At 44.5% G+C, this 20664-nt stretch overlaps 1 protein-coding gene across 4 annotated transcripts in view; it reads right to left on the minus strand.

Annotated features, from left to right (window-relative positions):
- Positions 1-20664, minus strand: part of TPP2 (tripeptidyl peptidase 2) — a 656253-nt gene that overhangs the window by 242956 nt on the left and 392633 nt on the right. For all 4 annotated transcript variants that reach the window (XM_086934242.1, XM_086934243.1, XM_086934239.1 and 1 more), the window contains exon 20: positions 10368-10464. In XM_086934242.1, coding sequence (XP_086790368.1) covers positions 10368-10464 — 97 coding nt within the window. The remainder of the gene's footprint in view (positions 1-10367; positions 10465-20664) is intronic.

Below are 20664 nucleotides of genomic sequence, written 5' to 3' on the forward strand. Positions count from 1 at the left end.
CGACAATATGAGATGATGCCTATAAAGGCTCTAACATCCTTCTGAGTCTTGGGACATGGCATTTTGCTAATGGCAAGAATGCGTTCAGGTGTAAGGCGTCTACCCTCCTATGATAGGAGATGACCTAAATAGGTCACTTCCTGTCAACAATACCAAAATTTCTTCAAATAAACTTTGTGTTTATATGCTAAGAGATGTAACAGAAGTTCCTTTGTGCCCTCCTTACATGCTTGTTCAGAGTCAGAGGCTATTAACAGATCATCCACATATTAAACGAGGGTAGTACCAGGGGTAAGCACCAGGGTGTCTAATTGGGTTTTCAAGGCCTGACTATAGATACTAGGGCTCTCAGTGTACCCCTGGGGAGCGCGACAGAAGCGGAAGCTTTGGCCACCGATGGAGAATCCGAAAAGTTATCTGCTATCTGGGTGTATGGGAATACTAAAAAATGCCTTCTTTAAGTCTATGACTGGAAATGTGTGTGGCAGAGGATGGAATCATGGTATGGAGTGCAGTAATGTCAGGGAACATGGGAAAATGGGGAACCACTATTTTGTTTATTTCCCTAAGGACAATCACAAAATAATAAATATCGGGTTGTGACGGATCCAAGGATTCTTGAGCACAGGAAGTATGGAGCTATTACATACATTCCCTCTACTCTCCTATACTACACCCTTTTTCTTTAAGTCCTGGATGACGGAGAGAAGAGCCTTCTCGCCAGCATGAGGTATCTTATATTGAGGTATTCTGGGTAGGACAACATTTTCCTTCATCTGAATAGAATAGGGAGATATCTGCAAAAGTCCCACATCAGTATCACTAGATGCCCAAAGTGATACAGAAATATCAAGTAACTCGGGTGGCAGGGAACCCTCTTTGACCAACATTTGGTGAGAGACTGCCTTCGGGCCCATAGTAATATATACACCATCAGGGGAGCAATGTATTGTGGCATGTAACTTTTTTAAGCAAGTTTAAACCCATCAAATTCTCTCCACACATAGATGTCAGTACAAGAGGTGTGTTCACAGTATAGGGACCTAATAGCGTTCTCATCTGTTGCTGGGGCTGTCTGGGGGCAGGGAATTGAAATCGGGGCCCATTTCTTCCTCTAGGTTGTTGCGGATATGCTTACTGTAATAGTACTTTTGTTTTCACTTCCTAATTTTTCTTCTCTACCTTTTTTGTCCTCATTATCTCTACTTTCATAGTATTGGGCCATAGTCAAAATGGCGGCTGCAGAAGCTGCAGGCCAAGAACATTCGGCTGCTTTAAGCTTAGTGGATATGTCTGTGTGCAGATTAGTTACAAAACGGTCTACAAATAACCGCAGGCCTCCTTCAGTGGAGGTGTCCTGACCACTGAAGTCTTGGAAAGTGCTTTCGAATTTAGTGTAAAAATCTGAAACTGCCTCATCTTTCTTTTGTTGGCAAGCAGCAAATTTATCTCAATTAACCTTACGAGGGGGTATCATGGTCTGCATATGGGTGATAATGCGACATGGAAGACCTAATATTCGTTCATTTGGTTTCTCGCCTCCCTTCCTTTCCTTGTCCAAATTTTTTATTTCATCCCAGGTGTTTCCGAGCTCGGCATGTTCCTGATTGCGCATCTGTGACCATACATCATTAGGTGTAATTGTACCGAAAAACATGACTATATCATCCAAAGTCATAATACAGGATCGTGCTGTTTGCGTAACTTCCATATAATAGGCTACCAGATTTTTTCTAGGATCAGGAAATTGAGCCTTAATTTGAAAGACCTCGGATCTTTTCCAAGGCGTATGTACCCACATTTGTGCATAAAGTGGCAGTATGGCTGGTCTAGCGAGAATAGGGGGGTAACTGTAGCATCTCCTACAACCGCATCTGCACCTGGATGAAAAACAGGTGGCACTTCCTTATGGGGAGTTGGCGCAGGTGTTTGCAAAGACGGAGTCTCCGATTGAGGTCAGAACCATATACTTTATCTCTAAAGGTGCACAGGGTGACCACACACTCATATTAGTTGATCGCCCTGGACATCACCAATGCGGACATTTTGATACATGGTTTGTATTTGGTCCGGGGCATCCTCACTGGTCAGGTCATCCCATATCTCTTGTAGCAAGGTGCACATGTCCAGGAAAGCATTGGTCTGAACCAATGCGTCCCATTGAGCTATTACGTGCCAGATGTCATTGGCAGAATACTCAGGGCTGTCCATCCATCGGTGGATTTGCCAATCGATCATTTCATGTTCTTCAGTATTCTCAAATGTATGTCTCAACTGTCTGCATCTAAGCCTACGGGCGGACCATACACTTCTTCCTGAGGCATAAAGATCACTTTCTACCCAGGCCGCTATATTTCCCATTGCGGCGGGTGTAACCGTTACCGGGGGAGGAAGCGTATGCTGGGTAGGGGTAATTGGTGGCGGTACCAATGGGGTTGGTGGAGGAGGAGGAGGAGGAGGTGGGTCATGGACCTGTATCTAGGCTTGGACAGGAGCAGTAGCTGGTACCCCTCCAACCGCACCTGCATTTGCATCTTGCTGGGGAAGGGTGGGGTATACTCGAGGCGTGGGAACATAAGGTGGGGGCAGCCTGCCTTCCAACATGGATGACATTAAAGGGTCACTTTCATCGGCTTCCTCTCTCTTTAGGCTGTCTCGAGTAGGATAGCATCCTTCCGTTTGCAACCAGACTCCTTTCCTCCGCTTCTATATCTTTCACAACCTTTTCTTTATCGTATGTTTGGGCTTTCTGTGTAAGATTTATTTCTGTGGCGCCTTGCATCTTTTTCTTCTTCGATCTGTTTCTGTTTTGTTTCTTTCTGCCAAGTGCGTAATGCCTCAAACATGGCTGGTCAAACTTTTCTCTTTAATAGGTTTTTTTCTAATATGGCTAAACTTCTCTGATCAAAAGTGCCAAGTAATGGCCATTGTAATTCTCCACTACTTTTTGTATATTTGTGCCATAATGAATTCCACACGATTGGTCCTATCCAATACTTGGTATATACTTCAAAATTCAGAGTCTCTATTATTGGGGGAACCGGACAGGATTCCTCCAAGAGGGAGTCCTGTGTGCAACAACAACAGCATTTCCATAGTTTACTAAACCCGGGCATGATCAAATACTTATAAAACAATCGTCAGTGGGTACCAAAAATATTTAAGTGAAAAGGTCGATTACCCATCTATCCAATATTAGTAAAGCAAAAACCCGCTTTTACCCACTGGCTTCAGTCTTTGCAAAGATCGAATATGCCTAAACAAAACAAACTGTTGTAAGCGGTCGGTATCGAGCCCACCCTTACCTGACTTATCGTTCTTCCTCTCAGTCGGGGTCCGCGTCTCAATCACCAAGAAACCGAAACAGGGGCTCCAATCAGGGCCGCAGTCACTGAGCCCGAATAGAGGGAGGAGGTACACGCCCGAAAACCTCAGGTCCACGAAGAAAACCAGTCTTCTCTGTGTGGGGCGCCTCCTTCAGAATTCACGCCGCGGACTCCTCACGACCACTGGGCTTGACACAGACTTCTGTTGGAGACCCACATTGGGCGCCATTTGAAGAACCGACCCCCAAAGACCCCTATTCAAGGAAGGGTGGAGTCAGTGGTGCAGGGCTCATCTAAAATCTTCAGGTTCACCTGGACGTCTCAGAGGACCCGTAATTACCAAATCAGAGATGCGGGACATCAGGTGAAGGAAGAAGGACGTTTATTTCAGCAGTAACTCTAGTTATACAGAGTACCAGAATGGTCCTCAGACAATTCTACGGAGGCTGCTGCTTAACTCCTCAGCTCACAATCTTATATAATTAAAAGCGTAAGCCCCGCCCAGCTAGACGGCGAAGTCAACCTCTCAGTTAAACATTATTCACGCACCGTTCTCAGCATCCCCACTCAAGGCCCAGTTTGCTCACCATATCAGGTGAGTATTTGTCCATGCATCGTTCTCAGCCATCCCACTCAAGGCCAGTTTACACACCATATCAAGTGGGGATTGTCCATGTACTGCTCTCAGCCTTCCCACTCGAGGCCTGTTTGCACACCATATCAGAGTCCCATTGTTCAGTGACTGAGTGTTCAGGGGCTGAGTGTTGCAATCCGCCTGCCATGTTGACTTGGTGTGGCAATGTAATTTAGTCTTGCAGGGGTCACAGGCAGAGGTGGAAACCTACAGTCTAACACTCTGAACAAAGAAAAGTGTTCTCTATTTTGAAGATAGGCAGCCACTGCTGCAAGATGTAGATGTATGGAAGTGTAAGCAAGGCCTGAGCAGAGTAAAAGCAAGAGGTAATAAATAATGCTTTGTTATAGATGGATTAAGTGGATCAATCTTTTGGTTATTACAATGAATAACAGATCTTTTCCATTTAGCTACACAGCAAGCTCTAGTGATAGCTTTACGTGCCTCCTTAAGAATGGTCATGCATTCTGCTGGCAGGTTTAGATATCTAAGCTCTGACTTTAGGAGCCAAACTGCTAGGTTTACCTCCTTTAGGTGTCCAATTTCGCTATGGTTCTGAGTGAGAAGGTTTGGGTTGAGGTGAAGCTTCCCATGTGTAACTACTGAAAGTGCAAGTAGTGTGGTGAATCATGGTTGACAAGCCTATGTGGGAGCTACCAGAATGAGGGTGAGAGACGTCTGCCTGAGTTTCCAAACCAGAAATGAAGAAGGAGAAGCGGAAAAATGTAGGCTAATATTCCTGACCAATTCATTCATAGGGCATTGCCTTTGGATAGAGGGTGTGGGAATCTGGAGGCGAAGAGTGGGCATTTTGCATTCTCTGCTGTCGCAAAGAGGTCTATTTGTGGAAACCCCACTTTTGGAGGTATGGGAGGAGGAATAGAGGGTAGAGTTCCCACTCATGGATTTGTTGCCACATTCTGCTGAGGAGGTAGTCAAAGTGGTTTTCACTTTCCGGGAGGTGTTCCGCTAACAGATTAATTTATTGATGTATTGCCCAATGACAAATGGTCAGAGAGACGGGACAGCTGCAGAGAGTGTGCCCCCCCCCATCCGTTTTGTACAAAGTACATGGCGGTCATATTGTCTGTCCGGGCTAGGACAACCTTACCTTGTAGGCGAGGTAGAAACACTTTCAACGCTAGGTGAACAGCTTGAAGCTCTAGGATGTTGATGTGGAGGTTTTGGTGTCTGGTGTTCCAAAGACCCTGAACTGTTAGATATTGTAGATGAGCACCCCTGAATGCGAGGGATGCATCTGCTGTTAGCTTGACCCGTGGAACAGGGTCGATGAACGGCTGCCCTATTAGTAGGTTTTGTGAGTTTCACCACTGCGGAGAGTGACGAGTGCGGCTGTCTATGAGCACTAGATCATGTAGCTGACCCTGTGATTCAGTCAACTGTCATGCTAAACATTCATGTAGAGGACGCATGTGGAGTATTGCATGAGGCACTATGGCAATGCATGATGCCATCATCACTAGAAGACACACGAACATTTTGACTGTTAAATACTTATTGGGTTGAAATTGTGGTAGCAGCGTCTGAAAATGTTGAATTATGGCTGTATTTGGATAGGCTAGGCCTGTGAGTCCTGCACATAGCTCCTAGATATGGTTGCGGTTGTGAGAATTGAAGATGGGATTTTTGAGCATGGATTGTGAATCCCAGCTGATGTGGAAGATTTATGGTAGTGTGAGCGTATTGATGACACAGATGGTGTATGTTGGCTTTGATAAGCTAATCGTCTAGTTATGGGAAGACATACATTTGTTGTCTTCTTAGATTGGCTGCTATCACTGCTAAGCAGTTGGTGAACACTCTGGGTGCAGTACTGACTCCGAATGGAAAGACTTTGAATTGATAGGACTTTCCTGCTATGACATATCTGAGATATTTGCGATTTGCTGTGTGAAGAAGGGATGTGAAAATATGTGTCTTAAGTCTAGTGCTGACATGAAGTCGCACTGCTGTGGAAGTACTTGTAGATGGGTGACCATATGGAAGTGTTCTGACAGTATGTAATGGTTTATAGTGGTTTAAGGGCCTTAAATCTAAAATAGGCCGCAGAGATTTATCCTTTTTGGGAATTGCAAAGTACAGGGAGTAAAGCCCTGATTTTTGATGTTGGATTGGAACTGGCTCTAAAAATCCTTTCCTTAACACCTTGGCTGCTAGCAGTTTTCCCGTCCTGTGCTGGAAATTCATATTTTACATTATTCATGACGAGCTCAGCTCGTCATCAGCACAGCTCAACGTGCATCATGGTGAGCTGAGCTCGTCATCAGCATCGAAAGGGTTAATAGAGCTTGTACTTCCTGTTTGAGAAGTTGTTGATGTTCTAGACCAAGCCTGTGGGTGTGAGGTAGAATATTGGGGGGAATGCTGGTGAGCTCCAGGCAATAACCATGTTGAATAATTTCCAACACCCACTTATCTGACGCTATGAATTGTCAAGTAGGAAGAAACTGCTGTCGTCAACCCCTGACAGGTGTAGAATGATCAGAAGGGAATGATTATGGAGTCACTGTTTGTTTCCAGATTGGGAGGTACAGGTTGGTGGGCCTTTACCCGACCTTTGGAGTTTTTACCCCCTATAGTTGCCACTGTTAAATCGTCTGGATGGACAGGTTTGAACTGGTGTCCTGTATGAGGATGTGGAGGCTTCTGTGGAAGTGGTCTTTGAACCTCCTCTGTAAAATGAGCGACAAAAGGAGCCTCTACCGCTGTGTGTCTGAAGTGCTCCCATGAATGTATCCTCTTCTGTATCTATTTTCATCCTCTCCAAGGCCTCATCCCCTTGTGGGCAGATGAGATGCTGTTTATCGAAAGGGAATTTAATAATGCAGCAGCAACTAGTGCACACCTTTTGGAGGAGTTGGAAATTAATTTCACCTACTGCACTAACTCCGAACCCTAATTACCTCATCTCATCCCAGTGAGCTCCGTCATTTCTGGCAAGAAAACCCTGTATATTGGCTATCGGCCAATGACTGGCTTATTGTGCAGCAACTCTTCTGTCGGAGGCATCTATGAGTTTTGACTTCTTGTCAGATGGTGGGGCATCACCTGTGGTTTGTGAGTTTGCTTCTTTAAGAGCATTAGACACAACTAACGAGTCTGGTGGAAGCTGACCTCTAATAAAAAAAATTGGGTCAGATGGTGGTGGTTTATACTTTTTGTTCACCCCAAGTGTAAAAATGTGTGCATGTGCAGGTCTTTAAAAATATAGTCTGCATCACGTATAATATTTTTTAACATGGAAAGAGACTGAGACGTTCTGTGTGTATTTCCTAATGTATCAAATAAAAAGTCTTCTTCCAAGGCATCTTTGTGTTAAGCGACCCATGATATGCAGCTGCTCTAGCTATAAGCTCTTGGTATGAGGTGTTTTCTGAAGGTGATGGTTTCAGGATCTGTGTCTTGATTAGATCATAATCCTGCCAGGGGTCTGGTGGAGCTGGATTATTTTAATCACCCCCAAAATCTATGTCTGGATTTGTGTGAGGAGAACCCGGAGGTGTGATATTAAGGTCTCGAGGGGAATGAGGTACAGAATGTACAGGTGTATGTGGTACTGGAGAAGAAGGAGAAATGGGGGTCCTTTTTCTTTTTTAAAGGTATTTTCTCATTAATGTCCTGTTGGAAAGAGGTTTTCCTTTTGGAAGATGTTACTGATGCAGGTTTTGTTAAAACGTGTCCAGTCACCAGATTAATGTGCATTTTCTTTTGCTTTGAATCAAGACTTTCTTGCATAGTTTATAAAATTGGCTCCAGGATTGTTGTAGGAGCAGGTTTTTGTTTCGAGGCCAACGTTTTCAGAACCCAAGTTGTTTTCTCTTTCGGTGCCAAATGTTTAGGAGCCGAAGAGGTGTTGTCTCAGCTCGGAGTGAAGCCGGTAGGCTTTGTCTGTGCTTTCGGTACTGAGCCCGAGGGCAAGTTTTCAAAGCTGATTCTCTGTGCGTACCATTGCCGGATGGCAGTGGTGGCCCAGAAGCCTTTTGCTGTAGAAGAATTGACTGTTTTTGTGTGGGCAGGTGAGGTGTTTGGGTACCCAATGCACCTTGACCGAACATTGGACTCCAAATCGATTCTAGTTCGGAGTCTGAAACTTGAATGTAAAAGGCCCCCCTTCTTCGGCTGCTGACTCATCCATTTCTTCCTCTCCCTGTTCGATATCTTCTTGGTCGAAGATATTGGTAGTATGTACTATGTTCTCCCTCTACATCTGCATCTCTCTGCGTCAAGCCAGACAGTCCTGCAAGGTCTTCTTAGATCGAAACAGACAGGCTTTAGAGTCTTCTTCTATGTGCTCTGGCAACAAGCACAGATAGCAGACTTTGTGAAGTTCGATGCATGGGTACTCAGAGTGACACTAAGTGCAGAACTGAAACTGAGTCCGTTCCATCGGCATGATCTTCGATGGAGCTGGTATAGAGTGTAACTTAATCCAGATGGATTATGGCCAAAGGCCGCAGTTGAGTGTTCTGACCAGAATTGGTGAAAGTCTTCAAATTTCGATACGTGAGGGATGGAAAATGCTTTCTAAACATATACCGATGAGTGTGGAGTGAATTTTGCACCGAAAGGATCCCGAAAACGGTCTCCAATTGGAGCACCCTAATACACGTCCGAAACTGATGGCGGAAAGAAAACAATATAACAATGGAGTTAATGCCCATGAGCACTATTACCAGAAGGAGGAGTCACCTTACCTCATGACTCGGAAGAATTCTTCGAATAAAAATAACATCCGGACCCAACACTAGATGGCAGGAGTATGCAAAGTATGTGTATTTACAGACATACATGCTTCAAACATTAATTTTTTACCTTCTGCCTATTCACAACTATGTGATATCTGTGTAGCCCTTTCACTGCCAGGGTGTTCATCAACTTGTGGCAGAGCTATTTAAAAAAAAAAAGACTGTTTAACCATAAGCACCTCCATGGTCTCTGGGTGCCTTCCTACAAACTATGTTATTTGGCAAATTCAGCGGGACAAGGAAAAGGGCATAGGTCAGACCTACAATTTAAACAGGAGAGTTACATTTCCAAAAAAAAGGATATGATAGCAAAACTACATTTAGGATGTAGCAGAAAAAAACCAGAAGGGAGGGATTGAAAAAAAGAAGCCAGTGAAAAATGTCACAATAGGTGTAAAAACCCAATCAAGCATTATCAAACCAACGGACATTCTGGAAACCTCATTGGTGAGGTAGGACTGCTGTAAAGAACACTGGATTCGTTTTTCTTTTCAGTGGATGGACTCTAAAGAGTAGCTGAATTACCCATTCAAACAGTTAACAGTTTTGCATAAGATGCAAAAGACTAACCATTTTATGTCTGAAAAAGTCCCTCTAAAAATTAAAAGCAAACTTGCTAGCCTGAAGTTTTAAGTACCGATATTACTATTTACTCTTGAAAGTAGAATGCCCTTTTGCAACAATCATAAACAAACATTCAACACAATTATTTTTACTATTAAAAAATTGATTACGCAATCAAAAGTTAAACAGAAATGAGAAATAGGTCAAATCTGGCAAGCGGTGAGTGAGGTAAACATTTTACAGGAAAATAATCTATGAACCAAATGTGACTAATGAAGGCTTTCTTAATAGTCATAGGAATGTGTTACTATCATACATTACTTTTAAAGACCAATTTAGACATTGGCGTATTGAGTAAAGGCAGGCAGTGTGGCAGAGGATTTATGTCCTTCATCCTCCCTTTACTTCGCCTTCCAAATTTAGAGTTCACTACCAAACGCGCCGTAAGCTCTCTGGATTTGTATGAACCGCTGACACAACTGTGTATACAAATACATTACAAAGTTTGGTCTGTGTCTATTATTGCCAAATGCTACATCAAACTTATTTCATTCCGAAAAACAAACCCTAAAAGCGAGAGTTTGCTGTGGGCGAACCAACTAATGGCTTGACACATGGGAGTTTTCTCTCATGGTGGGTGGGTGTGTGTGTGTGGGGGGGGGGGGGGGGGGGGGAATAGCAGGGGGAAGTAACTTAAAAACAAATGTTTACCTGTCCCTCCCTGCCAGGATAATTCTGGCAGGGAAGGACAGCATTTTTTTTTTTAAGTCATTTGACCACACATTTTAAATGGGGCAGAGGGTCAAGTTAGATGGCTTTCCTCAGACAGCCCATATTCGGCCTGTTGGAGAAAGGTTGACACCAACAGGGTAAATCTTAGTCTGTTGGTGTAATCCTGGAGGTCTACCAAACTCTACATCGGGGTAGGCTGTTGGCACTGCAATGGAGTAATCTGTCTGCCAAACTAAATCAGGCCATTAATTATTTCCATTTAAAAATGTAAATAGGAGATAGGAAAAAAAAGACTGTTTAATTTTCATTAACATTTTCTGTTAGCTGTATGATAACTGTACTTACCTGATGAAAACTATATGTTAAAATGATCTCATAAAGTTGTCGATTGTTTGGCAAAACATCGCGGGATCCTAATGGCTTTGTTTTAGAACTTGATGGCCTAGGGAAAAAAGCAATAAAATACAAAAATTTACTGTACAACAGAAAGGGTAATTAGAACAATTGGTCAGTGGAAGTATCAACCATTTGAAATTGTAGATGATACTTACTGGATCATGCAACAATAGTACAACTGATATTTCTGTACTGCAACCCAAAAAAGAAACAACAACCTTTGCTCAGGATGGAAAATTATAGCCAATGCTAGAGTTACCCAATGTGCCAATTTCAAACCAAGATGCTCCCTGCTCACAATTCAGCAAGTATTCTGGTTCACAAAGCTTCATGAGTAGCTGTGGTTTACTCCTTTAAATTCAGCGATGAATTAAGAATTAGTCACATTCTAGAGATGAGGGTATCTAGGGATGCAGCATCTAGCAGTGGTAGTTCTCCTAAGGAGCAGTGTGGTTCTAAGTGTGCAGTGGTTGTCCCGTCAAGTGTTGTCTCTGGTTGGTGGGGAGAGAAATGTAGACCGATCATCTGAATTTTGTGATGGAAATATTCTGCTAGGTTGTTGCACCGGTCTGGGGCTTCGCCCGAGTTAGGAGGTTTATGTGGCACAGAGGAGAGATTTGGTATTACGAAAGATCTCTTATGGGGAGTTAGCAGTTGCGTTGATTTTCTCCTCATAGAAGTTAATTTGGGCAGTTTTGATCTCTGCCATATACCTCCTAATTGCCTCTCTGTAGTCCTGTTTCTTTTCATCTGAGAAGTTCGTTCTCCATCTCCTTTCTGCTTTCCTACAGAACTGTTTAAGCTCTCTTAATTTAGGGGTGAACCAGGGTGAAGATTTTTGCTTGAAATTCTTGTGAGAGACTTTTTGGGAGAATGGATGAATTTATGGATGGGAATGCCTTGTTTTGAGACGTATCTAGGATTGCACCCAGAAACGTGATCCTTCTGGATGGTTGAAGAGACGATTTTTCTACATGTGAAGTCAGACCCAGATCTGCAAACAAGTCCATGCAAGCCGAAGTTGAAGCTTGAGCCGCCTTCTGCGATGGAGCCTTTATCAACCAGTTGTCTAGGTATGGAAATACTTGGTGTTTTTGTCTTCGGAGATAAGCTGCCCCCGGTGCTAAACATTTTGTAAAAATTCTGGGGCAGATTTGAGGCCGAATGGCAGCACTTTGAACTGGTAATGGTTTTTGGCCACTGTAAATCGAAGGTAGTTTCTGTGGGAAGGATGGATGGGGATATGAAAATATGCATCCTGTAAATCTAGGAAGGTCATCTGATCTCCCTGGTTTAAGAGTAGCAAAACATCCTGGAGGGTCACCATTCTGAAGGACTGTTTCTTGAGAGCATTTAGAGACCGTAGGTCCAGGATCGGACGCCACTTGAGAGCATTCTACTGGATCAAGAAGAAACGGGAATAAAATCCTTTTCCTCTTAGGGAGTTTGGTACCGGTTCTATTGCACCCTTTTGGAGCATTGCCTGAATCTCCCGACGCATTTGAGATAGGTGTTTGACTTCTTGATACGTAGGTGGTGTGGGAGGAGTTAAGCGTAGAAATATTAGAGTATGTCCGAATTTTATTATGTGGAGGACCCATTTGTCTGATGTTATTCTCTGCCACTGACGTAAATAATAAGTTACTCTTCCACCCAGGGGAACATTTGACAGGGTAGGAGGATAAAAATCTGGCGTTTGAAGGTTGTCATTGTCTTTTGTTGTTGTCTTTACCTGGACGACCTCCTCGTCCTCTGGGAGCGGACTTAGAGTAGCTTCCAGACCGCCTCTGGCCGTATTGCTGCCAGTAGTGCAGTGATGAGAAAGAATAGGAGGTGTATCTTCCTTGTTTGTATCCACCTCTATAAGATGTTGTCCATTTCGACGGGCGCCTCGAAAGGGCACCTTACGATACTGCAAAGTACCCAAGGCCTTCGCCGTATCAGTGTCCTTTTTAATACTCTGAAGGGTCTCATCCACCACACGTCCAAACAAATCTTCCCCATAAAAAGGTAGATCCAGAATCTTATTTTGGACCTCCGGTCTAAAGGCAGTGGCCCTCAGCCAACCCTGGCGCCGTAAAACTGCTGCTCCTCCTAGGGAACGAAAGGCTGTGGTAGCTATGTCCATGGCACACTCGAGGACTTCAGCTGAAGTCCACTCACCTTCCTGCAGAATCTTCTTCGTCTCCCGTTTACTGTCTTCCGGAAGGAGGTCGACATATGGCGCTATATCGTACCACATCTGCCTGTCATATCTGCCTAGAATGGCAAGGGCATTAGCTGCTCTGACTAGGAGAGCTGACATCGAGGAAAATCTTTTACCTGCATTGTCCAAGCGCAGTCCCTCCATGTACGGAGGTGCAGAAATAGGCGCTGACTGGTTCTTCAATTTTTGTTGTGCTGGCTGTGAAAGAGTCCGATTTATGATGGCCCAGGAAACACACTGGAGCGTCCGAAGGCGCCTTATACTTCTTGTCCAACCTAGCGAGCACAGGTGTAACCGTTGCTGTGGTTGCCATCACCTGCAAACCTTCCTTCCATACATGGTCAATGATTGGTATGGATCTGACTTATTTTTGATAAGGCTCTTTAAAGTCATAAAGAAAACATTCTGCCCGAGTGGTCTTTATAGGCAGCTGAAATCTTTTTGCAGCTCTTTCCATCAAGTTGTGGAATCCACCAATATCCACTGGTGGAAAATCGTCCGGCCCTTGAGTGAGTGATGGTGGGGATGAGATTAGATAGTCATCCCATTCTTTGTGGGGCTCCGTTAGCTCCCCCTCCTCATGGTCCTGGTCATCCGTGGTAACAGGATCCTGGTGCTGTTGGACCAAAGGCATCTGTGGAGTAGTGTCCCATAGCGATTCTCTGCTGCGGACTGGAGTAGGTGGAATAGAATGGGGACGTGAAAGATGAACTTCCTGAGGGACTACTGACGGAGGAAACCTCTTCTTATAATCTGCCAACATGTACTGCAAGTCCACCATCATTGAGGATAGCATAGCGACCATTTCCTCCTGAGGTCCTTGTTGGTAACGATGCTGTGAGAGGCTGTGATATTCTTCATAACCCTCTTCATCATCATCCTCCTGACATATCACGTGGAGTTGCGATGGGCTACTGGCGTACCCGAAGGGTCGTCATCCTCCTCCTCATCAGACTCTTCCTCCTTCAAAAGGTGCGATGGAACCAGAGGAGTAATCTTGCTCGAGGAAGTCACTGCTGGTGTGATCTTCTTCCTCTGTTTTTCTCGTCGACAAGTCCGTTGACGAGATCGCCGTCGACACTACCGTTGACGATGTTGTCGTCGTCGACATTGCACTAGAACAATTTCTCGCCGACGACACAGTAATCGTCGACGTTCCAGTCGATGACCCCGTTGTTGTCTCAGTCGACGATTATCCCGTCGTTGACATGGTAGTCGTCGACGATGTTGTCGTCGATCTTCGTAGACACCATCACAAACAATGCCAGCTTCTGTACCTCTGTGGTCGTCGCCGTAGGCGATGACTTCTTCGTCGACGGTGTCAATGTTTTGCTTTTCTCCTCAGGAATACTAGAGGATGGCTTCTTGAAGGATTCTTGGACCAAAGGTGGGGTCTTTGAAGGCTGAAAAGATTCTCTCTTGGATACTTTTTTCCTTAGAAGTGTGTCCTTTGATCTCCTTTTCTCTTGGCTGAGGAGATTTGGAAGCACTACGCCCTGAAGACCCATGAGTGGTTTTTTTTAGGGCCTTCTCAGGACGTTCCCCTGAGGAATGAGCCTGAGGAGATCTTGTTCTTTTTTGAGATCTCCTAGATGAAGTGGAGGACTCCGGGTCACTATCACTAGAAACCACCTCCTTTCTGGCCTTGATCTTCTGAAGCCATATTAAAAGGTGTCCCTCACGATCTCTAAGGGTCTTGCTAGAGAAAGTGCGACATACCTTGCAGTTCTTGGCTTGGTGGTCCGGATAAAGACAATAAATACAGTCTTCATGTGGGTCATCAGTGTAGAGTCTCTTTTTAGAGCAGATCGCACAGGCTCTAAAAAGACCCTTTTTCTCTTTTCCAGACATTCTACAGGATGTAGATGAGAAACAGGTCACAAGAATCTCAAATCCACAAGAAAATAGAATGAAAACAAGCTTCTACAAGGTTGGAAATCCAGCGTTTTAGCAGAGCTCAAAGGAGACTCCCTAGCATAACATGCGGGTAGAAAATCGGAGGGGCAAAAGGTTCTCTCAGGAGGGTTCTAGAGGGTGAGGAGCTCTGACTAAGGTTATGGGTTGCAAAAAGGAAATGGGCTAGGCCTTTTTTCAGTTACCTATGCTGCTAAGCATTGCTTTTTATATACCCGAGAGTCCCATCTCGACGACGGGGAAATGATTCAGGTATGTGAATCTATGAAAGCTCTAATACTGGAGTAATTAGAGATAAAAGTACACTATTTTATCCTATGACTCCAGCCAGAACTAGGTTTTATTTCTTGCTCCTGCCAAGTTAGCAAAGTTGCAATGAAAAGTATGACGCTAGAAAAGCATTGTTGCAGGTAGGCACCCATTTTGTAGCCTGCACTCTTTATAGCAGTAAACTCCAGAAAAAATGGGCCTACTTTATGATATGGAGCTAAACAGAATCCAAGCAACACAGTCTTGTGAGTGCTTACCGAACACGTTTTTCTAATTTGCAACAAATACGGAGTAATGATGGAAATCACATGCCAAATGTTTTATGTGTCTTACCATTTTTCCAGGAAAAAAATCCTTATATTCAAGGAAAAATTCCATTAAAACTTCAAATGGCAGTGGGAGGAGAATTTATAATTAACTCTACCCCCTTCCCAACACCTTCGGTTTTAAGCAAAAGACTTTCACCATTTTGTGCACTGTAGAAAGCTGATTTTTTTATGTAGTGTCCCAAAATGAGGCACACTAAGTAGAAAGTCCAGACTATCCTTATTGGATTACAGGGCTTAAATCAATAAACCCAAATTCTCTTGAAAGAGCAAGGTTTCGCAGTTCATGAAACTAGCTCGGATTCAATCCTCTCGAAAAAACATGTAATATCGTAACCAACATGTTTTGTGAATACTAATAATTGCACTACACGACATTTACTTCATCTAGGGGAAGCTTATCAATGAGCTTTACTAACCAGTAACCAGAGTGACTTAATATGGCTTCCGAAAACGTAGGAATCTTCTGCACAAGCGTCTATTGCATCTACTTAGTATGAAGTCTTTCGCTTTGGTGGGAATTATTTGCAGCTGCGCAGCAGTTCTTAAGATGGCCACTTGACTCTCACATGCTGAGCTAAAACTAAATCTTGCACATCCGACTAAACTGCTAATGCTATAGTTAAAATAAATTAATGGGAATAGAGTAGAAATAAGTGGTATACAGTGCATTCATTTATTTTTGTATTCGTACAGGTTTTTCTTTGACTTTATTATTAGTTTGTGTTTGGGCCTGGAGGGTGTCTGAAATCTCCATCTTGGATAGAGGTGCACAAGTGCATTGGACATTGTCAAACTGCAAGCTGTGATATTGAAAAATTGCCAAGTACAGTCTGAAGCAGAAGAATCGCCTGGGAACATCACCTCTTGACCCGGAGAGGTGAAGGAGACTGAATCAAAAGTTATATACAATGTAGATGAAATTATATGAAAATACGGGTGGAAATAAAGCATGGGAAAGTGAAAAGAAGGGGAACATAGAACAATAAAACCTAAGAAAATGACATTACATTAGTATGGTGTGATGACCTCTCCCCATCCCATTGTCCAATTGGACGTCGGAAATACACGAATATTGAAACATTGGGTGGTGGTACATACACTGAGAATAGTATAACTAAGGTAGGCTCAGTCAGTTTAGTTGACAGACTTGTCACAGACCGGTCACCGACCCATCACTATAACAGAAGACGGCGGATGCCACGGAGGTCAGACGCTGCTCGAGCACTCTGACAGAAGAATCAAGGAAGAGGTCTCAGAATTTGCGGAAGGAGAAGAATACGTCCATCCGGAAGGGGGAAGAATCAAAGAGAATAGTATCCGAGAGGGGTGCAACGCTGGCGTTGCAATTAGAAGAGGTCACCTGTCCTGTCCTGAACTGTTGGCTCACGACTATTTGGGAGTCCCTTTTTCCAGCCCTTGGCCAGGGGTTTGTCTTCACACCATTCTAGGTAAATATAAATCTGTGTGGCATGTCCTTGTACCGTTTTCCTTTTCCACCCTTTCCAGGTACCAATGTCATGAGATTGTACTAAGTTTCTATATATTTTACTTTAATCTTATTTTACATGAAGTTGGTGTTTGACATGTATTGGTATTTGACTCACAAAATGTAAGCATAGATAAAGGTTTTAAAACTCTCCAGAGTCTGATTATTCAAATAAAAGTAAATGTCATTTCTACCTATTTTGCCAAAAACCTGATCCAATTGACCAGAGGAAATTAAGAACTAAGGTGATAAGGTTTTTGGTAAGAAATGGTGTAAAGCAAATTTTATTACAAGGTAAAAATAATTCCTGATTGCCAGCTGTGATTATCAGCTTATGTATGAGTGTGTTATGGGCCCAGGTGAGTATGGTAGTTTATGAGTAACCCAAGTTGGTAACCTTGCTGCATCACTCTTTTGTGGTAGTGTAGGCAAGCAGTTTAGGCTTATCAGAGGGTAGTGTTAAGCATTTGTTGTACCAAAGAGACAATAAATGAGACACACTCAAGAAGAGACTCGAGATCAGTTTAGAAACAAAGTTTTATATAATTTTAGATACCAAGATCATTGGAATAAGGCAAGTACTTTAGACGTGATCACATTTTACAGTAGAAAATGACAGCTGTCAGATTTGAGACATGATCCTCAAATGCTGTATTGTTATCCTATAGGAGAAACATTGATTGCATAGGTACACTTACAGACGAGTTACAAGACTGTTCTTCTGGACTTCAGGTAAGCAGGGGCCATGGTCAAGAAAGTACCAACAGTTCAAGGTTACCTGCCCTGGGGTGTCCGGGTGCAGAGGTGCTTTAAGCGGTGTTAGCCTCAAACACTACAAGCTGAAGTCAATGGGGGGGGGGGGGGGGGGGGGGTTTGAGGGAGGGAGTGAAAGCGAGCGATGCGCACATGCAGCTGACGTTTACAGTACTTGAAGCCATTCTTGTGAGACCAGAGATGTGAACGTCAAAGCTCATGCATCTTCCGCACCCGCCGGCCGGGCTCACGCCGCACGTCTGATATCTGGGGCGCAGTCACGGAATATAAACAAGAGATCATAACATTCTTCCCAAAGTAAAATGCGCTTTACTGCAGCGGCGCTTTGAGTCTTAACCGTTTTTTTTTTTCATGCGCATGCGTGCTCCAAGCGCGGGGCGCTTTGCACGTACAGTCAGCATGCCCCACTTGCCGGCTCCTGTGGGGACTCTGCAGCAACAGGCGGGGCTCCGTTTTGCTCACAGGAGCCCCGCATGAAATGTTGGTTGTGCTTTGGCGGCTCCCTCCCTGGGCCGCACGAGCCCCGCTGCACTCTTGAAACTCCGGTGGCTTCTGTCCACACGCGCAGCCAATAGGCACAAGCTCACTGGGAACGAGCCGCAGGACATGCGGAAATTACAAGTACCGCTAATGCGCGGGCAGCCCTCGTCTTCCCAGGTTTCATATGTATAGCTTTCACTTTCAGCGATCGAGGGACTTGTGTTGCTGCTCGTCAGTGGCGTTTTTGACATCTTTATTTCAATTCCAAAGTGCGGCGGTACGACTTCACACGAGGCACAGACATATCGTGTTTACTGCCCCTTTCACAAACTGCGGCGAAGTTGGCGGAGGAAACGGGAGCCTGCTCATTCCTCCTCACATCCTGCCCCCTTCTCTCCACCGCTCATTCATTGCACCTCCCGTTCCACCGCTCCTGGTTTTAGTTAATTTCAGTTTTCCCAGTTCATGGAAGTGCGGGTTTCATGGTTTCTCATGCCCACTTTTCGCGCACTACTACAACTACACGCTCCTCCCTTTCACTCGTGCTATCCGTTGCTGCCGCACCCCTCACTGGTTCCAATTGCATTTTTTAATTTTCCTTTTTTTAAATGGTTGGCCGGGGAACGGATTTTTAGGACCTCAAGGTAAGAATACTAGTGGCGCCAAGTAGCTATCGCCCATTGTTTCTTTCTTTTGCCACCTTTCTTTGTTTGCCTCCTTTCTTTGTTTGCCTCCCGCACTTTGCCTCCTCCATTTCTTTGTTCTCTCCCTTAACCTATTTTCCCCTCTCTTTCTTTGCTTTTTCTCTTTGTCTCCCCCATTTCCCTTTCGTTGTCGCTGTTGCTTAGTTTCCCTCCAGCACCTGTCTCCCCCTCTGCGCGCCCACGCCTGCTGTAAGGTATGCTGCGTGTGTGGATCCGAGATGCCTGCGGTGTTCGGTCTCCCCACAATGCCGTAATCCCCCCCCCCTCATCCCCCCGGTGATGGACTTTTCAAATCTATCCCAGTAGCACAGGCTGCTATTCTTAGCATCCCAGCACCACAAAAGGCTGTACACAATCTGCAATAGGTCTTGCATTTACGCAAGTTTAAGCGATTGGCATTGTAAATGAAAAAGCCTTTTATTTATGTTTTAAAAAGGAAAACAAAATAAAAGACATTGGCATTTGCAATGTTAATAGCTCAAACTTGTTGTGCGTTTCTGCCCTCTGCATCACCACATCACCACTCGGCACCACAGCATCACCACTCGGCACCACAGCATCACCACTCGGCACCACAGCATCACCACTCGGCACCACAGCATCACCACTCGGCACCACAGCATCACCACTCGGCACCACAGCATCACCACTCGGCACCACAGCATCACCACTCGGCACCACAGCAGCACCACTCACCACCACAGCATCACCACTCACCACCACAGCATCACCACTCACCACCACAGCATCACCACTCACCACCACAGCATCACCACTCACCACCACAGCATCACCCAGCACCACCTCCGCACCAGCACAGCATCACTCCGCACCAGCACAGCATCACTCCGCACCAGCACAGCATCACTCCGCACCAGCACAGCATCACTCCGCACCCAGCATCACTCCGCACCAGCACAGCATCACTCCGCACCAGCACAGCATCACTCCGCACCAGCACAGCATCACTCCGCACCAGCACAGCATCACTCCGCACCAGCACAGCATCACTCCGCACCAGCACAGCATCACTCCGCACCAGCACAGCATCACTCCGCACCAGCACAACATCACTCCGCACCAGCACAGCATCACTCAGCACCAGCATCACTCAGCACCAGTACAGCACCACCACAGCATCACACAGCACCACCACAGCATCACACAGCACCACCACAGCATCAATCTGTGCAACCATTCAACAACAACTGGTTCAAATATGTTCTCTCAATGTTTCAAGCTTTATTACAAATGTCACAAAAAGATGTTAATATTTCACTTATGTTCTTCGATTTTCGTCACAATAAAATACACTGAACATAATCTTCACAAAAGTTATTTACGAAAGTTTAAGTTATTGCCATTATAAATTACAATCACTTTTAATTCAGTATTAATTATTTAAAAAAATCAAAAGCCATTGTTATTTTTAATATCAATACATCTAAGACACGTAAATACAAAACATGTTGCATTACAAATGCTATAGGTGTCACATTTGCGAAAGTTATAACTATTGGCATTGTAAACGACAAAGCTATTAATGAACAAGTTACTTACCTTCGGTAACGATATATCTGTAAGAAACAGAAGTTAGTATTAGATTCCTTACCTTCAAATATCCCCAGGCGTCAGACTGGATCCGGAAATTTTTGCGTAGCAGTACCCTTGCGCATCGGTAGGGGTCGTCTGCAGCACCGCGTTAGTCGTCGTAGGCGCCGTGATGACGTCGGAGTATTAGACGCCGCCTCCGCGTGCTTACGTCAGTTCTTAGACACAGCTTTTCTGCGCCAAAAACGTAGAGCCATGTCAAAAACCAACACTGGTGCCATTGAAACTAGGGCCCTAAAAGGGGATGACCTTAACCCTAGATATCGGTTCTCAGAACGGGGAGGATGGGTGGGGCAGTAAGGAATCTAATACGAACTACTGTTTCTTACAGATATATTGTTACCGAAGGTAAGTAACTCGTTTATCTGAAAGAAACAGGTTAGTATTATATTCCTTACCTTAGAATAGATACCCCAGCAATACCAACCCCGGTGGTGGGTCTGCCAACCAATAATCACACCAGAAAGTCCTG

The sequence above is a fragment of the Lissotriton vulgaris genome, chromosome 8 (assembly GCF_964263255.1).
Source record: "Lissotriton vulgaris chromosome 8, aLisVul1.2, whole genome shotgun sequence".
Lineage (NCBI taxonomy): Eukaryota > Metazoa > Chordata > Amphibia > Caudata > Salamandridae > Lissotriton > Lissotriton vulgaris.